Source organism: Stegostoma tigrinum, chromosome 2, assembly GCF_030684315.1.
Source record: "Stegostoma tigrinum isolate sSteTig4 chromosome 2, sSteTig4.hap1, whole genome shotgun sequence".
In the NCBI taxonomy this organism is placed as follows: Eukaryota; Metazoa; Chordata; class Chondrichthyes; order Orectolobiformes; family Stegostomatidae; genus Stegostoma; species Stegostoma tigrinum.
Window position 1 is genome coordinate 7,019,144 of NC_081355.1, and position 16,962 is coordinate 7,036,105.

The 16,962-nt window shown below is 41.7% G+C and overlaps 1 protein-coding gene across 3 annotated transcripts in view; it reads right to left on the reverse strand.

Annotated features, from left to right (window-relative positions):
• Positions 1–9,403: 9,403 nt before the first annotated feature.
• cpne4b (copine IVb) overlaps positions 9,404–16,962 on the reverse strand; it is a 369,673-nt gene continuing 362,114 nt past the window's right edge. For all 3 annotated transcript variants that reach the window (XM_059652031.1, XM_059652028.1, XM_059652029.1), the window contains one exon: positions 9,404–9,918. In XM_059652031.1, the coding sequence (XP_059508014.1) occupies positions 9,787–9,918 (132 nt within the window). In that variant the 3' untranslated portion in view covers positions 9,404–9,786. The remainder of the gene's footprint in view (positions 9,919–16,962) is intronic.

Sequence of the window (16,962 nt, forward strand, 5' to 3'; positions counted from 1 at the left end):
ACTTCAGAGTCTGAGATGTAAGCAGCCTCAATACCATTACTGCTAAAAGAAGAGGAGGAAACTCTCCCAAACCACTCCGGACACAAGACATGAGCTATGGTCTGGTGCACACCGAAACTCCGCAACAGAGGAACTGGGCCTGAAAAGCTACAAGAGAAAGGCCTGGCCTCCATCCTCGGGCATGCGGGGGGAGGGATGTAATCATTGGAATCAAGCTGGCAATGTTAACTACAAGGTCCTTGATTAGGGTTGTTAACCTGGGCCAGTCAGACGGCACTGGCTGACCAATACGCACAGAGGACTTAGAACCTCCACAGTTTCGGGGCTGTCTCTGAACTGGCTGGTCACAGCTAACGCACTGTGCACATGCCAATAAGGGGTGACTTGGTGATGGGATACTGATCTCTGTGTCGTTATTTCACAACTGTCTAATTAAACAAAGGACAAATAACACACACTGCCTCCCAGGGACAGCGCAACAATAACAAAAGAGGAAGTTATGGAGAGAGGAAGAGCATTAAATTGAAATAGAGTTGGAGGAGGAAATAAGGTATTCCATTCAAGCAGTGCCCACCTCTTTCGTAAAGCCCTCAAGGGTGTTGATGGACACCTGAGCACCAACACAGCCATGGAAGAGAGGTAGGGCATCAGGACAATGACCCCCTCCTTGGCCAGTGCCTGGACTTATTGGTGGCCTAACCAGTGACCCTCATACCCTCTGGCCAAATAAAACACACTCCAGCTGAGCACCGTTCCAAAATGCTACACCATGCGGGCCATAGGGATTTGCTGAAGACACATAGCTCAATCAGAAAGTGAGTTGTGAAGAAGATATAAAGAGGCTGCAAGTGGATATAGTTTGGTTAAATGGAGATGCAAAAGATTGTGGAGTAAAATGTGAACTTGTCCATTTTTTAAGGAACAATTGAAAGGCAGCTTGTGGTGGGAGAATCAGCTTATAGTGCTCTGAGATACAAAGGGATCTGGATGTTCTCATGCATGAATCACAAAAGGCTGATATGCAGGTACAACAAGTAATTAGGATAGCTAGTAACGTGTTACTGTTCCTTGTGAATGCAAAGATAGAGAGGCATATATCCCCCAGTAAGACGGTAAGTGTCATTTGCAATGGCACTCTGAGGCTGGAATTTCACATCACTGTCTGGTGACTAAGGCAACTTTGCAATCAATGATCCTGCTGGGAACAGCAACAGCACTAAATAACTTTGATGCATTTATATTAGGGAACCAGATTTACTAGTTGCTGTGATTGAAAGAATGTACAACAGTTTTATTGTAACTCTCCAAGGCTTATAAAAGTCCCCATAATTTACTCAAATAATATCTTATATCTGGGTAAATGTTGGGAAAATGGTGATAAATGTTCACAAAACATTGAGGAACAATTTCCTCAGCAGGTATATTAGATCACCTTATGCTGACGTTATTATTCAGTACAGTGGTGAACGTTTCCAGTTACAGACTGCAGAGATTGTGAAGCAACCTGCTTGATATGATGGGACTTACGAGGTTTATAGGAAATAGCATTAAGTGAACATATGGACGAGGAGCATTTACAACGTCTGCTTTTTTTTTAACCTACTTCGCTATTGTGCTTAGAGGATGAAAAGCTAAATATTGGTGCTATTCAATGCAGAACCTTATTCAATAAACCGTTTCAGAAATGAAAGCAAAAAAGTACATCTATTTCCTTATATGAGACATTATAAACTTTCCATTGTTGAGAGTACAAAGTTCCCTGTCATTAAACTACTTTCAATAGATATTGGATCAGTTAGGACCTCATTCTGTGAAGCTTCAAAGAATGAAGAGAAGTCATAGAAACTTATAAAATTCAAACAGGGAAAATGCAGGAAGGATGTTCCCAATGATCATGGAGTCCAGAGCCAGGGGTCACAGTCTAAGGATGCAGGATAGGCCATTTAAGACTGAGATGAGGAGAAATGTAGGAGAGGTGGTGACCTAGTGATATTATCATTAAGATATTAACCCAAAGACCCAGGTAATGTTCTGGGGACTTGAGTTCAAGTCCTGCCATCGCAGATGGTGGAATTTGAATCCAATAAAAATCTGGACTTAAAAGTCTAATGGTGACCATGAAACCACTGTTGGTCATTGGAAAAATACACCTTGTTCACTAATGTCCTTTATGGAAGGAATCTGCCATCTTTATCTTGGTCTGGCCTACATGTGACTCCAGACCCACTATGATATGGTTGACTCTTAAACTACCCTTTCAGCAATTGGGTATGGGCAATGAACGCTTGCCTGGCCAGTGATGTTCACATCCTGTGAATGAGTAAATAAAATAAAATCTTGACCCAGAGGCTGGGGAGCCTGTGGAAATCTCTGCCGCAGAAAGTGGTTGAGGCCAAAACATTGAAGGTTTTCAAAGAGCTGGAGACAGTGCTTAGAGCTAAAGGGATGAAAGGGTCTGGGGAGAAGGCAGGAACACGGGTCTGAGTTAAATGATCAACCATGATCATACTGAATGATGGATCAGGCTCGAAGAGCCAAAAGGCTGACTCCTGCCCATATCGTTCAATGTTTCCAACCATACTTCCAACGGTTGTTCTGTGTTGTCAGGAATAGATCAGACAACTTAGGAGAAAGAAAATCAGCCTTTCTGTTCTGATTTCAAAACTATGGTCAGATGTTCAATTATCTGTTTAAAACAATGAATTTTTCTAAAGCTGTCTGTGAGATCAAGATGATTGCAGCATAGATAAGGGTTACAGCAGTAAGTTGAAACATCAGATGCTTTTTTGATGTTTTATTTTGTTAAGAGAACGGTAATTGCCCCAAGAGACTGTGCAGTCATTCAATTCAATTAAAAGTGATTGTATAAGCTCAGTAACTGCTGCTAATCTTGTCATGGTTTTAGTAAGTTGAGTTTCTGTAAAATGCATTTGAAGTTCATTTTCTTAGACCTGTCAAGACTCATTTATTTCAAAGATGTAATCAATTTTCATGTTTCAGGAATGTAATCATAGCCCCCTTTAATTAAACAGGTTCGAAATTAGCCTTCTTTTCTTGTGGTCATTAAGCCTCGCTCATTAACCTCTGCTGAGTTTTTCACAGCTTCACCCTTTGGTTGCTGACAGCAACAATAGCATTTTGACTGATTAACCGCATGCGCCATTACGATAAAACATTTCCTGTCCCTTTCTCTTTACTGTTCATTATGTCACAGATCAAACCAGAAAAAAGACGTGAGCGTTGACAAGTTGCGATGCTTTCTGTTTGAAATCAAGTATCTGCCATCACAGATTTCCCCAAGCTTAGTTTAATTGAACCACTCAATGTCAGAGTAATTTTTAAAAATTGTCATTTGAGGCAGACATGAGAAATCTTTTCTTGAAAAAAAACAGTTTTTCAGTACATCATCAAAACTGCAACTATTCCTCTCTCACCAGGATAATGCACCCTGAAAGCTTCCTTTGTCTCGCTGCACTAAAAATACTTCAGGATTAATCCCCCCAAAGAGAGCAGAGATGTAAGGCTCGAAATAATAGTACCTGCTGCACCAACCAAAAGGAGATTAGTTCCTGAGGACAGAACAATACAAAGGCTTCAATGTAAGGATCAGCTCGGCAGTAACGTAGTGTAGCATTAAGTCACTATCTACCACAGCCGTGTACTTTTTTATTTTGAGGAAGAAAGTTAAACTGTCTTTAAAAATAAACACAGGTTAACTTACAAGATAGGATCCACAAGTTACAAGACAGCTATTGTGGATTCAGTTGGTAATGGCACTGTTCTATCTCACGAATAAACTGCAAGAGACCTCTGGAAATTCAATGGACATTTTGAAGGGTAAATAGACAACGGTCTCCCTAGAGGCATGAATAGCTTTTCTTATCTTACCGAATCAACCTGGCAAAATGAGAGTCACTGAATTTACTTGCTGAGGCACTTAAAGAGCTTAATCATTTTTATTCACTTTTGGGCATTTATTGCCATCCCTAGTCGCCCTTGAGAATGTGATGGTGAGCTGCTTTCTTGAATCACTGCATTCCTCTTGCTGTGGGTTGACCCACAATGCTCTTAGGGGAGGAATTCCATGATATAGACCTAGCAGCACTGAAGGAGAAGTGATGCATTTCTGATTCAGGATGGTGAGTGGCTTGGAGGGGAACTTGCGGGTGCTGGCGTTCCCATACATGTGCTGCCCTTGTCCTTCTACGTGGAACTGAGTGTGGGTTTGCACATTGCTGCTTAAAGACCTTTGGTGATTACTTGCAGTGCATCTTGTAGCTAGTGTACATTGGTGCTACTGAGCATGGATACTTGTGGATGTGGTGCTAATCAAGCGGGGGCTGTTTTGTTCTGGCTGGCATCAGCTTCTTGATATTGTTGGAACTGCACCCATCTTGGCAAGTGGGAGTATTCCCCACACTAATGACTTGTGGCTTGTAGATGGTCAACAGGCTGTAAGGAGTCAGGAGATGAGTTACTTGCTGTAGTTTTCCTAGCCTCTGATCTGCTCGTGTAGCCACTACATTTACCTCAAATGATGAAAAGGAGAAATTTATGGATTTGTGCTCCAGACCAAGGCTAACCCAATACCTAATGTTGAAGCATGATTTAACATTTTGGCATAGCAGTCATTTTTATTGAATTGCATACAAATCAGATTGAGAGCAAACAATTTTTGCAGAGTTTCAAGAGATCATCTGTACACTGACAAGGGGAACTTTCCATGGCTGTTGTACTGAACCAAGCTACCAACAGCCTGAAACCTCACCTTCCTGGAAATCCTGTAAAAGTGACACAGAGGAGTTTTCAATCAATCCCAGGATCAGTTCTGCTTGAAAACAAAATCATAAATTGCTAGAAAATCTCAGCAGGTCAGGCAGCATCTGTGGAGGGAAAACCATTCTGCCTAACCTGCTGAGATTAGACTCCCTACAGTGTGGAGCTAGGCCCTTCGGCCCAACAAGTCCACATTGCCCCTTGGAGCATCCCACCCAGACCCATTCCCCCTATAACCCCCACATCCCAGAACACTATGGGCAATTTAGCATGGCCAATCCACCTAGCCTGCACATCTTTGGATTGTGGGAGGAAACTGGAGCAAACCCACGCAGACACAGGGAGAACGTGCAAACTCCACACAGACTGTAGCCTGAGGCTGGAATCGAACCTGGGTCCCTGGCGCTATGAGGCTGCGGTGCTAACCACTGAGCCACCGTGCCACCCCAACAATTTATGATTTTGTTTCGGATTTCCAGAATCCACAGTTCTTTGTTTTTTTTGTGCATTTCTGCTCAACCTAACTGCAGGGACAAGCTTTAACTAATTAACTGCAAGTGCTTTCACAGATGTTGAATCTAACTTCAAGGTTCCAATGCATTCACTTCGGGGAGAGAATCTTCAAGCAACAAGCTTCCAATGATACTACAGGCTAATGTCATTTTATCCTTACTTCCGGTCTTTGCATCTGTGTTTTAGCAAATAGCTTCATGACTTTTTTATTTAAATAAATTTGAGCAATGGTTTTGCGTGATAATTTAAGGATTAATATGCTTAAGATATAAAGTTTTCCTTTGCTTGTTTCTTTTAACTGAAACAGTTACAAACTAAAAGGGGCCAATATGCAAGCCTTTATAACTTCCAGCTGTTTGAGTCTGCGATGATGACATATCTTGAGTCAAAATGTCGTGTAGTCATAGAGATATACGGCGCAGAAACAGACTCCTCAGTCCAACTCATCCACACTGGCCAGGTATCCCAATCTGACCGAGCCCCATTTGCCAGCATTTGGTCCATATCGCTCTAAATTCTTCCTATTTATATACCCATCCAGATGCCTTTTAAATGTCATAACAGCTTCCACCACTTCCTCTGGCAGTTTATTCCACACACACACACACACACACACACACACACACATTACACAAATTACTCCTCAGGTCTCTTTTAAGTCTGTCCCTCTCACCTTAAACCTATGCCCCCTGGTTCTGGACTCCCCTAGCCTTGCACTTATCCTACCTTCCCTTCCCTGCTGCATTATATGACTCGATCATTTAAATGTGCTAATCATTCGGAATCAAACAGGTTTCTCTGCTTGATCAGGTCTTCTGGCATTTATTTTCAAGCTCAGTAGAAAACACATACTTAAGTGATTTGTTTTGAAAGAAAAGTTTCTGAAATGCAGAAATGGTGTACATTAGAAAGCAGTGATTATCTGGCCCAGAACCAGGCCATTTGGCCCAACCATCTCATGCCTCCTCTTTTCTCATTAACATCCCCCATTGTCTCCTTTATTCCCTTCTCTTTCATGTACTTGTGTGGTTTCCCATAAAATATATCAAAGACTATTCACTTCAACCGCTCCCTGAAGTGGCGAGTTCTGCATTCTCACTGCTTCTTGACCAGAGAGGTTTCTTCTGAATTCCCCGTTGGATTTCTTCCTGATTATTTATAACAAAGACCTCCAGTTATTATCTTCCACACAAGAGGAGCCATTCTCTCTGTGTCCCCTCAATAACCTTTTGTCATTTTAAAGATCTTCTTTAGGTCACATTTCTCATGAGAGTCTGTCAATTCATTCCTGATTTTAGACCCTCACATTTCTGGCGTTAATCTTATAAATCTTCTCTGCACACTCTCTGGCATTCCTGTATATCTTTGTTAATGCATAATTGCAAACATAAAATTGGAAACAAAAAAGATACACATTCCAAAAAATACATTAATACATTTGAAAAAAAAAATGAAGTTTTGTAGAAGAGAGATAACAAGGTGTAGAGCTGGATGAACACAGCAGGCCAAGCAGCATCAGAGTAGCAGGAAAGCTGACATTTTGGGTCTAGACCCTTCTTCAGAAAAAGCCTTTTTGTCTTTTCATATCAGGACAATTCACAAGAATGTCAATTCAAGTCGGGGAGGGGGTACAACATTTACACAGTATGAGAAAACAGTGCTGGTTGTTTGGCACAAGGAATCTGGTTGGTAGAGGTGTTGCCATGTCTTTAAGAATGCACTAGCTGATGATGATTGAAAGCTAATGACCAGAATTTGTTTACATTTTAACTAGGCTTATTGATTCTGAATGGTTGAGTTATTGCCTTGAGAAATTAATCAGCAAATGACTTTCAACCATTTTGTTGAGTTGAAACAGGGTCAGTCCGTGCACATTTTCTGTCTGTGTATAAAGGACAGGGACCTGTGGATAGAGATATATAGCTCCAATTGTTGTATAGCAATCATCAATAACAAGTGCGTTCCTCATGAATGACACGGTGGCTCAGTGGTTAGCACTGCTCCCTCACAGCATCAGGGACCAGGGCTTGATTCTAGTCTTGGGTGACTGTCTGTGTGGAGTTTGCACATTTGCCCCGTGTCTGTGAGGGTTTCCTCTGGGTGCTCCAGTTTCTTCCAAAGACGTGCAGGTTTGGTGGGCTGGCCATGCTAAATTCCTCATAGTGTTCAGGGATGTGTAGATTAGGTGAGTTATAGGGAGTGGGCCTGGGTGATATGCTCTGAGGGTAAGTGTGGACTTGTTGGGCCAAAGGGCCTGTTTCCACTCTGTAGGGATTCTATGATTACGGTCATACAATCTGTAAGTTAGAGCCCACTTGCTAACTAATCAATACTCTCCTTTCATACAATACAACTGTTGGTCTTCCCTTAACTTGCTATTCTTGCAATTTTGTCCTGATGAGTGCAAAATAAAAATTTTTGATAAAATGTAAATGTAACTTAGTTTCATTTCAGCTAAATGCCTCAGAATACAGAACAAAAACTGTATTCTAGGATTAGGTGTTCAGAATTCTATAACTCTTATCTCAAGAGGATTAAAGATAGCAAGAGATTGGATAATATGAGATAGGATGAATGCAAATAAATACAAGTTAATTAAAACTTGTGTCAAACAGACAGGCTTTGTGCCTTGTAAATTTAGGTAAATAACATTCCATTTCATTGTTGTGGGCCATTAAATAGTGAGTTCTTAATCATTAGGTGTCAACAGTAATAATCCTTTAGTTTAATAACAAGCCTCAGATATATGGTTTTGTCAGTAATACAATTCAAGAAAACAATCGAAAAGCAATGGAATTCTATACTGTAACATGGAAAGCAGTAAATATTTCAAGTTTCTGGTAAAACTTGAGATTTCACTGGCATCCCCAGCATTTTGTGGAAAATTTATCAGGATTCACCAATTTCTACTTGTTCCCATCACTGCTCGATATCCCTTTGGAAATTACCTTATATTGCACTTGCACAGGACTGATGATAATTTATCATTTAATTACAGAGGAACAAATTACTGCTGATGCTGGAATCTGCAACACAAACACCAAATGCTGGGGATCACAGTGGGTCAGACAGCATCCATGTAGAGAGAGCAAGCTGATGTTTAGAGCCCAAATGAAGAGCCATCTAGATTTGAAATGACAGCTTGTTCTCTCTCCATGGATGCTGTCTGACTCACCGTGATTCCCCAGCATTTGGTGTTTTTAGTATCATTTAACTATGTTATTTTTGCTAGCTGGTATATTTCACTGAAGGAATTAAAGAGGAGTTTGATATATTTTTGCAATATTGAAGGGAGGGGCTTGGTAGGGCTACCTATGCTCAGTTGGCATGATGTGGTAATTGAGGGCTTGAGCAGATGATCTTTCTGAATAACAGGGCAGGTTGGAGGGGCTGAATGGCCGAATTCTTTTTCTATTTCAGTCAGATCATGGCTGTTCTGATAATCCTCAACTCTACTCTTCAGTCTTTTGCCTATAACCATCGATGCCCTTACTAATTAAAAATCTGTCTATCTCGGCCTTGAGATCACTAATCACCCAGCCTTGGCAGCCCTTGGTGGTAAAGACTTCCACAGATTCACTACCCCCGAGAGAAGAAATTCCTTCTCATCTTTGTCTTAAATGTGTGACCTCTTCTGAGATGATGCCGTTTGGTCCTGGATTCTCCCACAAGGGGAAACAACCTTTCCACATCTATCCTGTGAAGTCCCCCTAAGAGGGTATATGTATCAATAAGATCACATGTCATTCTTCTAAACAGTAATGAATCTAGGCCCAATCTCATACAGGAATCTCTCCATGCCTGGGTTCAAACTAACAAACTTTCTCTGGACTGCCTTCAACGGCATTTATATCAATTTGCCTTCTCCACTACTTGCTAAACTTAGTGTTAGCAGTTTGCGGCCAATGCATGAGGATATCCAAATCCCTCTGTGTTGCAGCTTTCTGCAGTCTTTTTCCATTTAAATAATCTTCAGCTCCTCTATTCTTCCTGCCATTATGCATATCTTCAAATTTCCCCACATTATTTTTTATCATCTTAGAATAGGAATGCTCCAGAACATGAAGTTAGCCTTCCAAACTCTATTACTCACTGCAGAAAAGGGAACAAAAAATTGGAAAAAAAAGTGTCATTTTATTATAGACATGCAAAATACAGTCCATGCGTCTGAAAAATCCATCATTAGTAACAGATAGAGCCGTTGCTGCTCACTATCAACTTTCAATAAATGTTCCAAAATGCTTTACAGTGTAAGAATATTAAGAAATTTAGTAAAATCCCAATAAACCTGTATAAAAAAAAGACACTGATACATTTCAAGGCGACATGCTGATATGCAAAGTAGTCCCTCTTGTAAAAATTTGTAACAGTACAACAGCTTTAGGAGACTGCAGGCCGTGTGGCTACACATGCAAAATATTTTCTCTCATTCACTTTAAAAGTCACTTAGACGTGCTATGCATCATCGTATGTACTAGGCAAAAAGTCATTAAAATATTATGGTGCAAGTGTTCGGGAAGACTCATAGTCCGACAGGCATTTTGGCGGAATTCCTTTTCCGTTGTAATAATCCACCACTTGGTTCGGGACCTCAGCAAGGACACTCTTTGCGAGAGCAGCCGGGGATGCCTGCAAAGAAAAGACGCAGGTTATTTGCCCTGCCCTGTTTGGTATCTGAAAGGGGCTGTCTGGTCTGAGTCCTTTCTCCAATCACTTTAATTCAATGTTAGCTTCCTCCTGTTTTTAACCCGGACCTCAGTTTGCAGCCATACCAGCAATCCCTCCTACAGCGAGAGGAAGGCTTATGGTTTAGAGAATCGATTGGTGCCTATTTCAACGGAATCACTGAGTGATTACATGGCAGGGTGACGCTATTTGGCCCTTCGTGTCTATGCAGGGTCACCAAATGAGCCATTTACCTAGCACCCTTCTCCTACCTAGTCCCTGTTACCCAGCACAGTCTTCCTTTCAGGTAACAATCCCACTCTATTTTAAATGCCTCCATCACGGAATTCAAGTTAACTCAAGTTGCCATAATCTCACGAGGCATTAGGTTATGATCTCTCAACCTTAATTAATTTGTACAGTTTTGAATTACTTATTACTTTGGTTCGACCTTCAGCATGCGACTCATATACCTGCCATGTTATTTCAGACGTTTAGTTGGTATCCAGCATCACCATATTTTTAATATTATCTCTCTGCCTCATTTAATTGGATTATAGGTCATCTCTTTGCTGGTTATTCAGCTGTTGGCACTTTACTCACTGTTTTGGTCCCCTGCAGAGACTTATTATCCACTCACACCAGTTGTATGATCTTTTGAGCTCTCTGCCTATAAACTCTGCGTCTGTGTGCTCTTCTGTCTCAATGCACCCAATGAAAGCTTGTAATTTCAAATAAACCTGTTGGACTATAACCTGGTGTCGTACTACTTCCAACTTTGTTCTCTCATTGGTGAGAGACGACTGGCGGTGGTTTAACCTGAGGGCCACCACACCTCAAGTGAGGGACAAGGTTGAGAAGGAGAGTCCCTCATGGTAACCCCAGTTGGGGTGGGGATGGAACCCATGCTGTTGGTTTCACAAACCAACCATCCAGCCAACTGAGCTAAACTGACCAGCATCACTGAACACAGCACACTCTAGATCTGAACTCCCCATTCTTTATCGTTCCTTGTCAGCCTCCATGGCCTCTGCGGGCAATTATTTTAAACATTACTATTAATTCATTTCAGGATGTGGGCCTTGCTGGCTCAGGGGGCAGCTAAGAGTCAAACACAATGCTGTAGGTCTGTGTTCACATGTAGGCCAGGCCAGGTAATGATGGCAGTTTCCTTCCCTAAAGGGCATGAGTGAACCAGATGGGTTTTTCCATCAATTGACAATGGATTCATGGTCGTCATTAGATTCTTAATTCCAGATATTTTATTGCATTCAAATTCCACCATCTGCCGTGGTGAGATTTGTACCCGAGTCCCCAGAACATTACCTGGGTCTTTAGATTAATAGTTTAACAATAATACCACTGGGTTATCGCTTCCCCATTGCTCTCCTGTTTGCAATCTTGCTGCCAGCAAGAATGGCTTTGTCCAATCTACTCTGTACCACAGCAATGGCATCTTCTGGAGGGTCACACAGCCCCCTGCAGGCTCAGTGCTCCCAGAAACTCAGACGAGGGCTCTCTACAGTGGGAGCGCAGGGATGAGTTCAGTTTGAACTTGCAGATAAAAGAAGCGGCAAGGTTGGTATCTTCCCGTATCAGAGATTTTCCATTGCATCAGGATCTGCCTGAAAAATCTGAGATGCTGTGTGAGGTGATTCCCTGGTTGAGAAGCCATCTCTATTGAATGGCTGTTACTCCAGTAAGTTTGCCAACTGACCAAGCAATGGCTGCCCAATTGTTCTGCATATTTAGGGATTATAGTGTGTGAGCTCCACTGGCAACATTTATCGTCCATTTCTTAACTGCCCTTGAACTGAGTAGCTAGTCAATGCCACATCGGAGGGCAGCAAAGGATCAACCACCTTGCCATGGGTCTGGAGTCACATATAAACAAGACCATGTAAGGACAGCAGATTTCTAAAGGGGTTTTGATGAATCAGATGGATTTTTGTGACAATCAATGATAGTTTCATGGTCACTATTACAGACACCAGCTGTGAAACTAAAGTCCAATGGCTGCTCTTGTCAAGATTTGAACACATGACCCCAAGAGGTTATCAGAGGTGGGCAGGATTGTGGAGAAATCAGATAGTCACCAGGGTGCACGCGCGTGCGCACGCGCACACACACACACATGCACACACACACATGCGCATACACACATGCGCACACATGCACATACAAATATACATGCACCACACACACATGCCCATGCAAATGCACACATGTATGCACCCACACATGCACGCACACACATGCACGTACACATGCACACATGCATATACACACACATGTGTGCCCACACACATACACACATGCGCGCACACACACATGCACATACAAATATACACACACCACACACACACATATACAAATATACACACACCACACACGTGTACACACATGTGCACACAAACACATGCACACACCCTCTGTACCTCAGTTGAAATGTCCTTTATCCCATTTCAGAACGGTTGGTCAGCCTGATGTGTCAAACCCTTGTCTTCTGCACCCACCCACTGCTCCGACTGCACTGGGAAACCTCAGCCGTCTCGCTGAAAATTCTATCGGCGGCTGAATGCCCCAATGCAGCAAGTGTCATTGTGATCCAGAACTGATCCAATCATTCAAAACCTTTCCAAGTATAGAAGGTTCTCGCTTTGATATTACAGAAACATTTCTGAAGTGTACAGGAGGTTTCCAGTACCTTGCCCCTGGTAAAAAAAATCCAAAAGAACTGCGGAAGCTGTAAATCAGGAACAAAAACAAAGTTGCTGGAAAAGCTCAGCAGGTCTGGCAGCATCTGAGGAGGAGAAAACAGAGTTAACGTTTCAGGTCTGGTGACCCTTCCTCAGAACTCAGAACCCAAAATGTTAACTCTGTTTACTCCTTCACAGTTGCTGCCAGACGTGTTGAGCTTTTCTAGCAACTTTGCTTCTGTTCTTTGCCCCTGTTTAGTTTAGCATTGCAAAGTCATTTACATTTGTTGGATGTATTCTGGACTTAGGGGATTTTTGCATTACAGACTCAAGCAAACCCAGGTATAACAGGGAACAGCACAGCTAATGGGTCTTTAAGTAACTGGCTTCCCAGAGGGAAAAATCACAGTAAAACTGGTAGATGAGACATACTGGTCCAACTTATCTTCAATTGTATACTTCAAAATACAGGAGCGATACTGTCAGTACATTGTTTTGAAGCTTTTTTGAAACTGAATTTTCCCTCTGGGTTCTCTTTTAATCTATCCTGATTAATCAAAATCTGCATTCAATCCAAATGAATGAGATATCTGAAATTATACATGGATTAGTCATGGTGAAATTAAGAACATTATGGATTGCTTAGGTTCAGTACGAAGCACTGAACACAATACTAATCACAACCAGGGCTGACCTCATCACAAACTAATTCTCCGAAGCCCCTCAGAAATGACCAGATGTTGATGTCAACTGAATGATTCATTTCCATAACCAGCTGACAGGTCCCTTGTGCCGTAGTAAAATTGTTCACATTTGCATTATTCTTCCAATTAGGAGAGATCATCAACAATTTTGGCTCATTGTATTAAATAATGATTGGTGTTCTTCTTTACAACCAGAGTTCTTCCCTCTCACAAACGTTTCCCTTTAGTTTGTACAACAGTTCAGAAACTTTGACAACAAAATGTGAGGCTGGATGAACACAGCAGGCCAAGCAGCATCTCAGGAGCACAAAAGCTGACGTTTCGGGCCTAGACCCTTCATCAGAGGTCTAGGCCTGAAACGTCAGCTTTTGTGCTCCTGAGATGCTGCTTGGCCTGCTGTGTTCATCCAGCCTCACATTTTGTTGTCTTGGATTCTCCAGCATCTGCAGTTCCCATTATCTCAGTTCAGAAACTTTGGCCTGGTTTTCTAGAAGTAATGATTGTGAACCTGACAGCTGACATTGTCAAAACTCATCTGAAACTGACAGTGAATTTTGGCATCTATACTTGTGCAATTAAACACCAATCCAGAAGACACTGCCTGTGTTTTCATGGTTTCTTCAGGCAGCGGCACTGCTCTGAGTTTTTTAGTCTGCAGTCGGTTAGAAATCACTGAAATGATGAAAAGTTCTGCTTTTATGCCATTATTCTTCCCACAAACCCCTATGCAAAATAAATTCTTTCTTGTGTGAGTTTTAACGGGATACCAAGCTCACAGTTCCTGTAGCACAGTGTCACCAGCCCTGAAAAGCTAATCTTACGATTGTTACATATCAGACTTCTTTAAGATGGAAAAAGCCTAGCTTCTTCAAATAACATTTGAATGTTTGTTTTTAATATTTCAGCTTCAAATGAGAGTATATAGGTCTGATCCATTCATTCATTTTACTGCTTGTAAAATTTTAACTGAAGGTAAAAAATTCAGTGCATCTGAATTTGTGGTTGCTGTGTTTGAGAAAACTTCACCATAGTTAGCTATTTACCACGCAATAATGGAGATTAGCATATGTTAAGGAACATACTAGAACTAGACATATCAGATTTTTTTGAGAAGGGGTATTTACAGGATTATTTAGCTGAGACTGGTAAGAATGATTCCCAGGATGAGGAACTTCTGACACATGAATAGATTGAGGAAGCTGGGACTGTTTTCCTAAAAGAGAAGGTTGAGAGAATTGATTGAGCTCTTTAAAATCATGAGGGACCTGGACAGAGTAGCCAGGGTAAAACTGTTTGCATTGGTAGGATTAAGAAGGTAGGTGATTGGCAAAAGAAGCACCAGCAACACCAGAAGAAACCTGAAACAAACTCAGCAAAGCGAGGTGATGGTCTAATGGTATTAACGCTTGACTATTTAATACAGAGATCCAGGTTATCCAGGTTCACATCCTGCCTTTGCAGAATTTGAATTCAATAAAAATCTGGAATTAAGAGTCTAATGATGATCACAAAACAGTGTCAATTGTTGGAATATCCTTAATGCCTTTAGAGAACAAAACTGCCATCCTTGCCTGATCTGGCCTACATATAACTCCAGGTCCATAGCAATGTGTTGCCATCTGGGCAGTTAGGGATGACCTATCCAGTGATGCAATAATCCCATGAATGAATAAAACAAAAGGTCTGGTAGTATCTGTGGAGAGAGAAGTGGAGTTAACGTTTCGAGTCCAGTATGACTCTTCTTCATAATCATTCCAAAGCACAGTCATAAATACAGAGTTTTGAGAAAGGGTCACTGAATTCAAAGACTTTAACTCTGTTTTGCTCTTCACAGATGCTGCGAGACCTGCTGAGTTTCTCCAGCGTTCTCCATGTTTGTCGTAGATTTCCAAGATTTGCAATGTTTGACCTTTATTGATTGTTTTTATTACGTGAGGATAGAACTGACAGAGTGTGCAAATGTGGTCCTTATCAATTAAACAAACAGCAACAGCATTATTGAAACCATTGAACATGCTCCATGTCTCAGATTGATCCTGGCTGATCTTGATCTTCACTCCTCTTTCCATTTCTCTCAATTTGCCAAAACTGTCTGTTCCAGCCTTAAAACTATCAGATGATGGAGCCTCCATAATTCTCTGGGCAGAGAGTTCCCTACAACACCTTGAGTGAAGATTTATTCCTTTGGCTGAGTCTGAATGGATTGACCTTCTATCTTAAGGCAAATTCTCTGCGTTTTACATCTCCCTCGCCAGACGGTAACAGTTTCTCACTGTCATCCCGTCATGCTTCTTCACAACCCTCATTGAGGATTAAAGTTCCGCTGACCTCAGAGACAGCATAGGCCCAATTTACTCAGGATCTTTCTCTCTGTGCTGTGCCCTTAGGAAATTGCAAGCTATCAAAGCCACACATTCTTTTGGAACCACATCAATGTAGGGGGAAATCAGCGACTGAAATAATCAAACTCTGTTCGCTTGGAGGTAGGCTGGTTTCAAAATATTAACACATTAATTGGATCTGCCTAAGATCAGATACACGAACCTGCTTTGTCCTAAAGGAATCTATTCGAAGCACAGTAGCCCCCTTATTTACTCTCTCCCCCAAAATCCTGCCATTTTATGCAGCATGGAATTTTATTGATAAAGGAGACACCATCAAGGCACTTCAACTATTTGATGCATTTATTTGACACAAACAGTTCACTTTCTGATTGCAATATCCTGGAAGATTATTTGAATACTCCGCAGTATAACAGTTTGTTTTAATCAAAGTCGGAATCTTGCATTAATTAGTCAAGCATGCTCAAGGTAGCGACTCATCACCAAACATTTACTTTATTGTACTTTGTTGAGTTTGCAATTTAATGCTTTCAGTACTTCGATGTTTAATCTTTGGAGAAAACAGTTATGGAAATTACTAAAGCAGTAACTTGGAGAACTTTATCCAAACTTGTAACCAGTTTGAGTTTTTAAGACGTGACCAAAACACCTCACCAACTAAATTCTGCCTCCCCCCCCTCCCTGCCCCCACGTCCTTTGTTTTATACAGAGCATTTTATTTTCCAATGTGGACCTATTCAATATGTAACATTAAAACTGAGTGTTTGCTTCAGGGAGACCAACACCTCGCTGTCTGAATCTGATCACTGCCTGATTAGCAACGTGTTACCCCACACCTCCCGAGTCAGCACATCCTGAGGTAGTGCCTGAACTGTGACCTTCCATTCTAAAGTTAGTGACACTACCATCAAGCCACAAAAGCTCATAGAAGCACCACTGAGCTCCTCCTGCTTTGTGTCAGCGTGGGGAAATTGCCCATTAATGGGTACACAATTAAAGGAATTGGTCAAAAGAGGATTCCTGTCCCTCCTGCAGAGTTGGGTACTATGCGGTTCCATCTACTCTAAACCTCGAGTCCCGCTCTCTCTCTCTTGCTCAGGTGTGGGTAAATATGTGAGCATTTGCAAACGCTCTACCCCATCTCTCTTCCAGCCTCCTCGTCCACATTCGGGTGAGTTTTGCAGACGCTCACCCATTGAGGTATTGATGGTGGAGTCCACATCAAATACAGTGGGCAGGCTTGCCTGCTACCATCCTACCCAC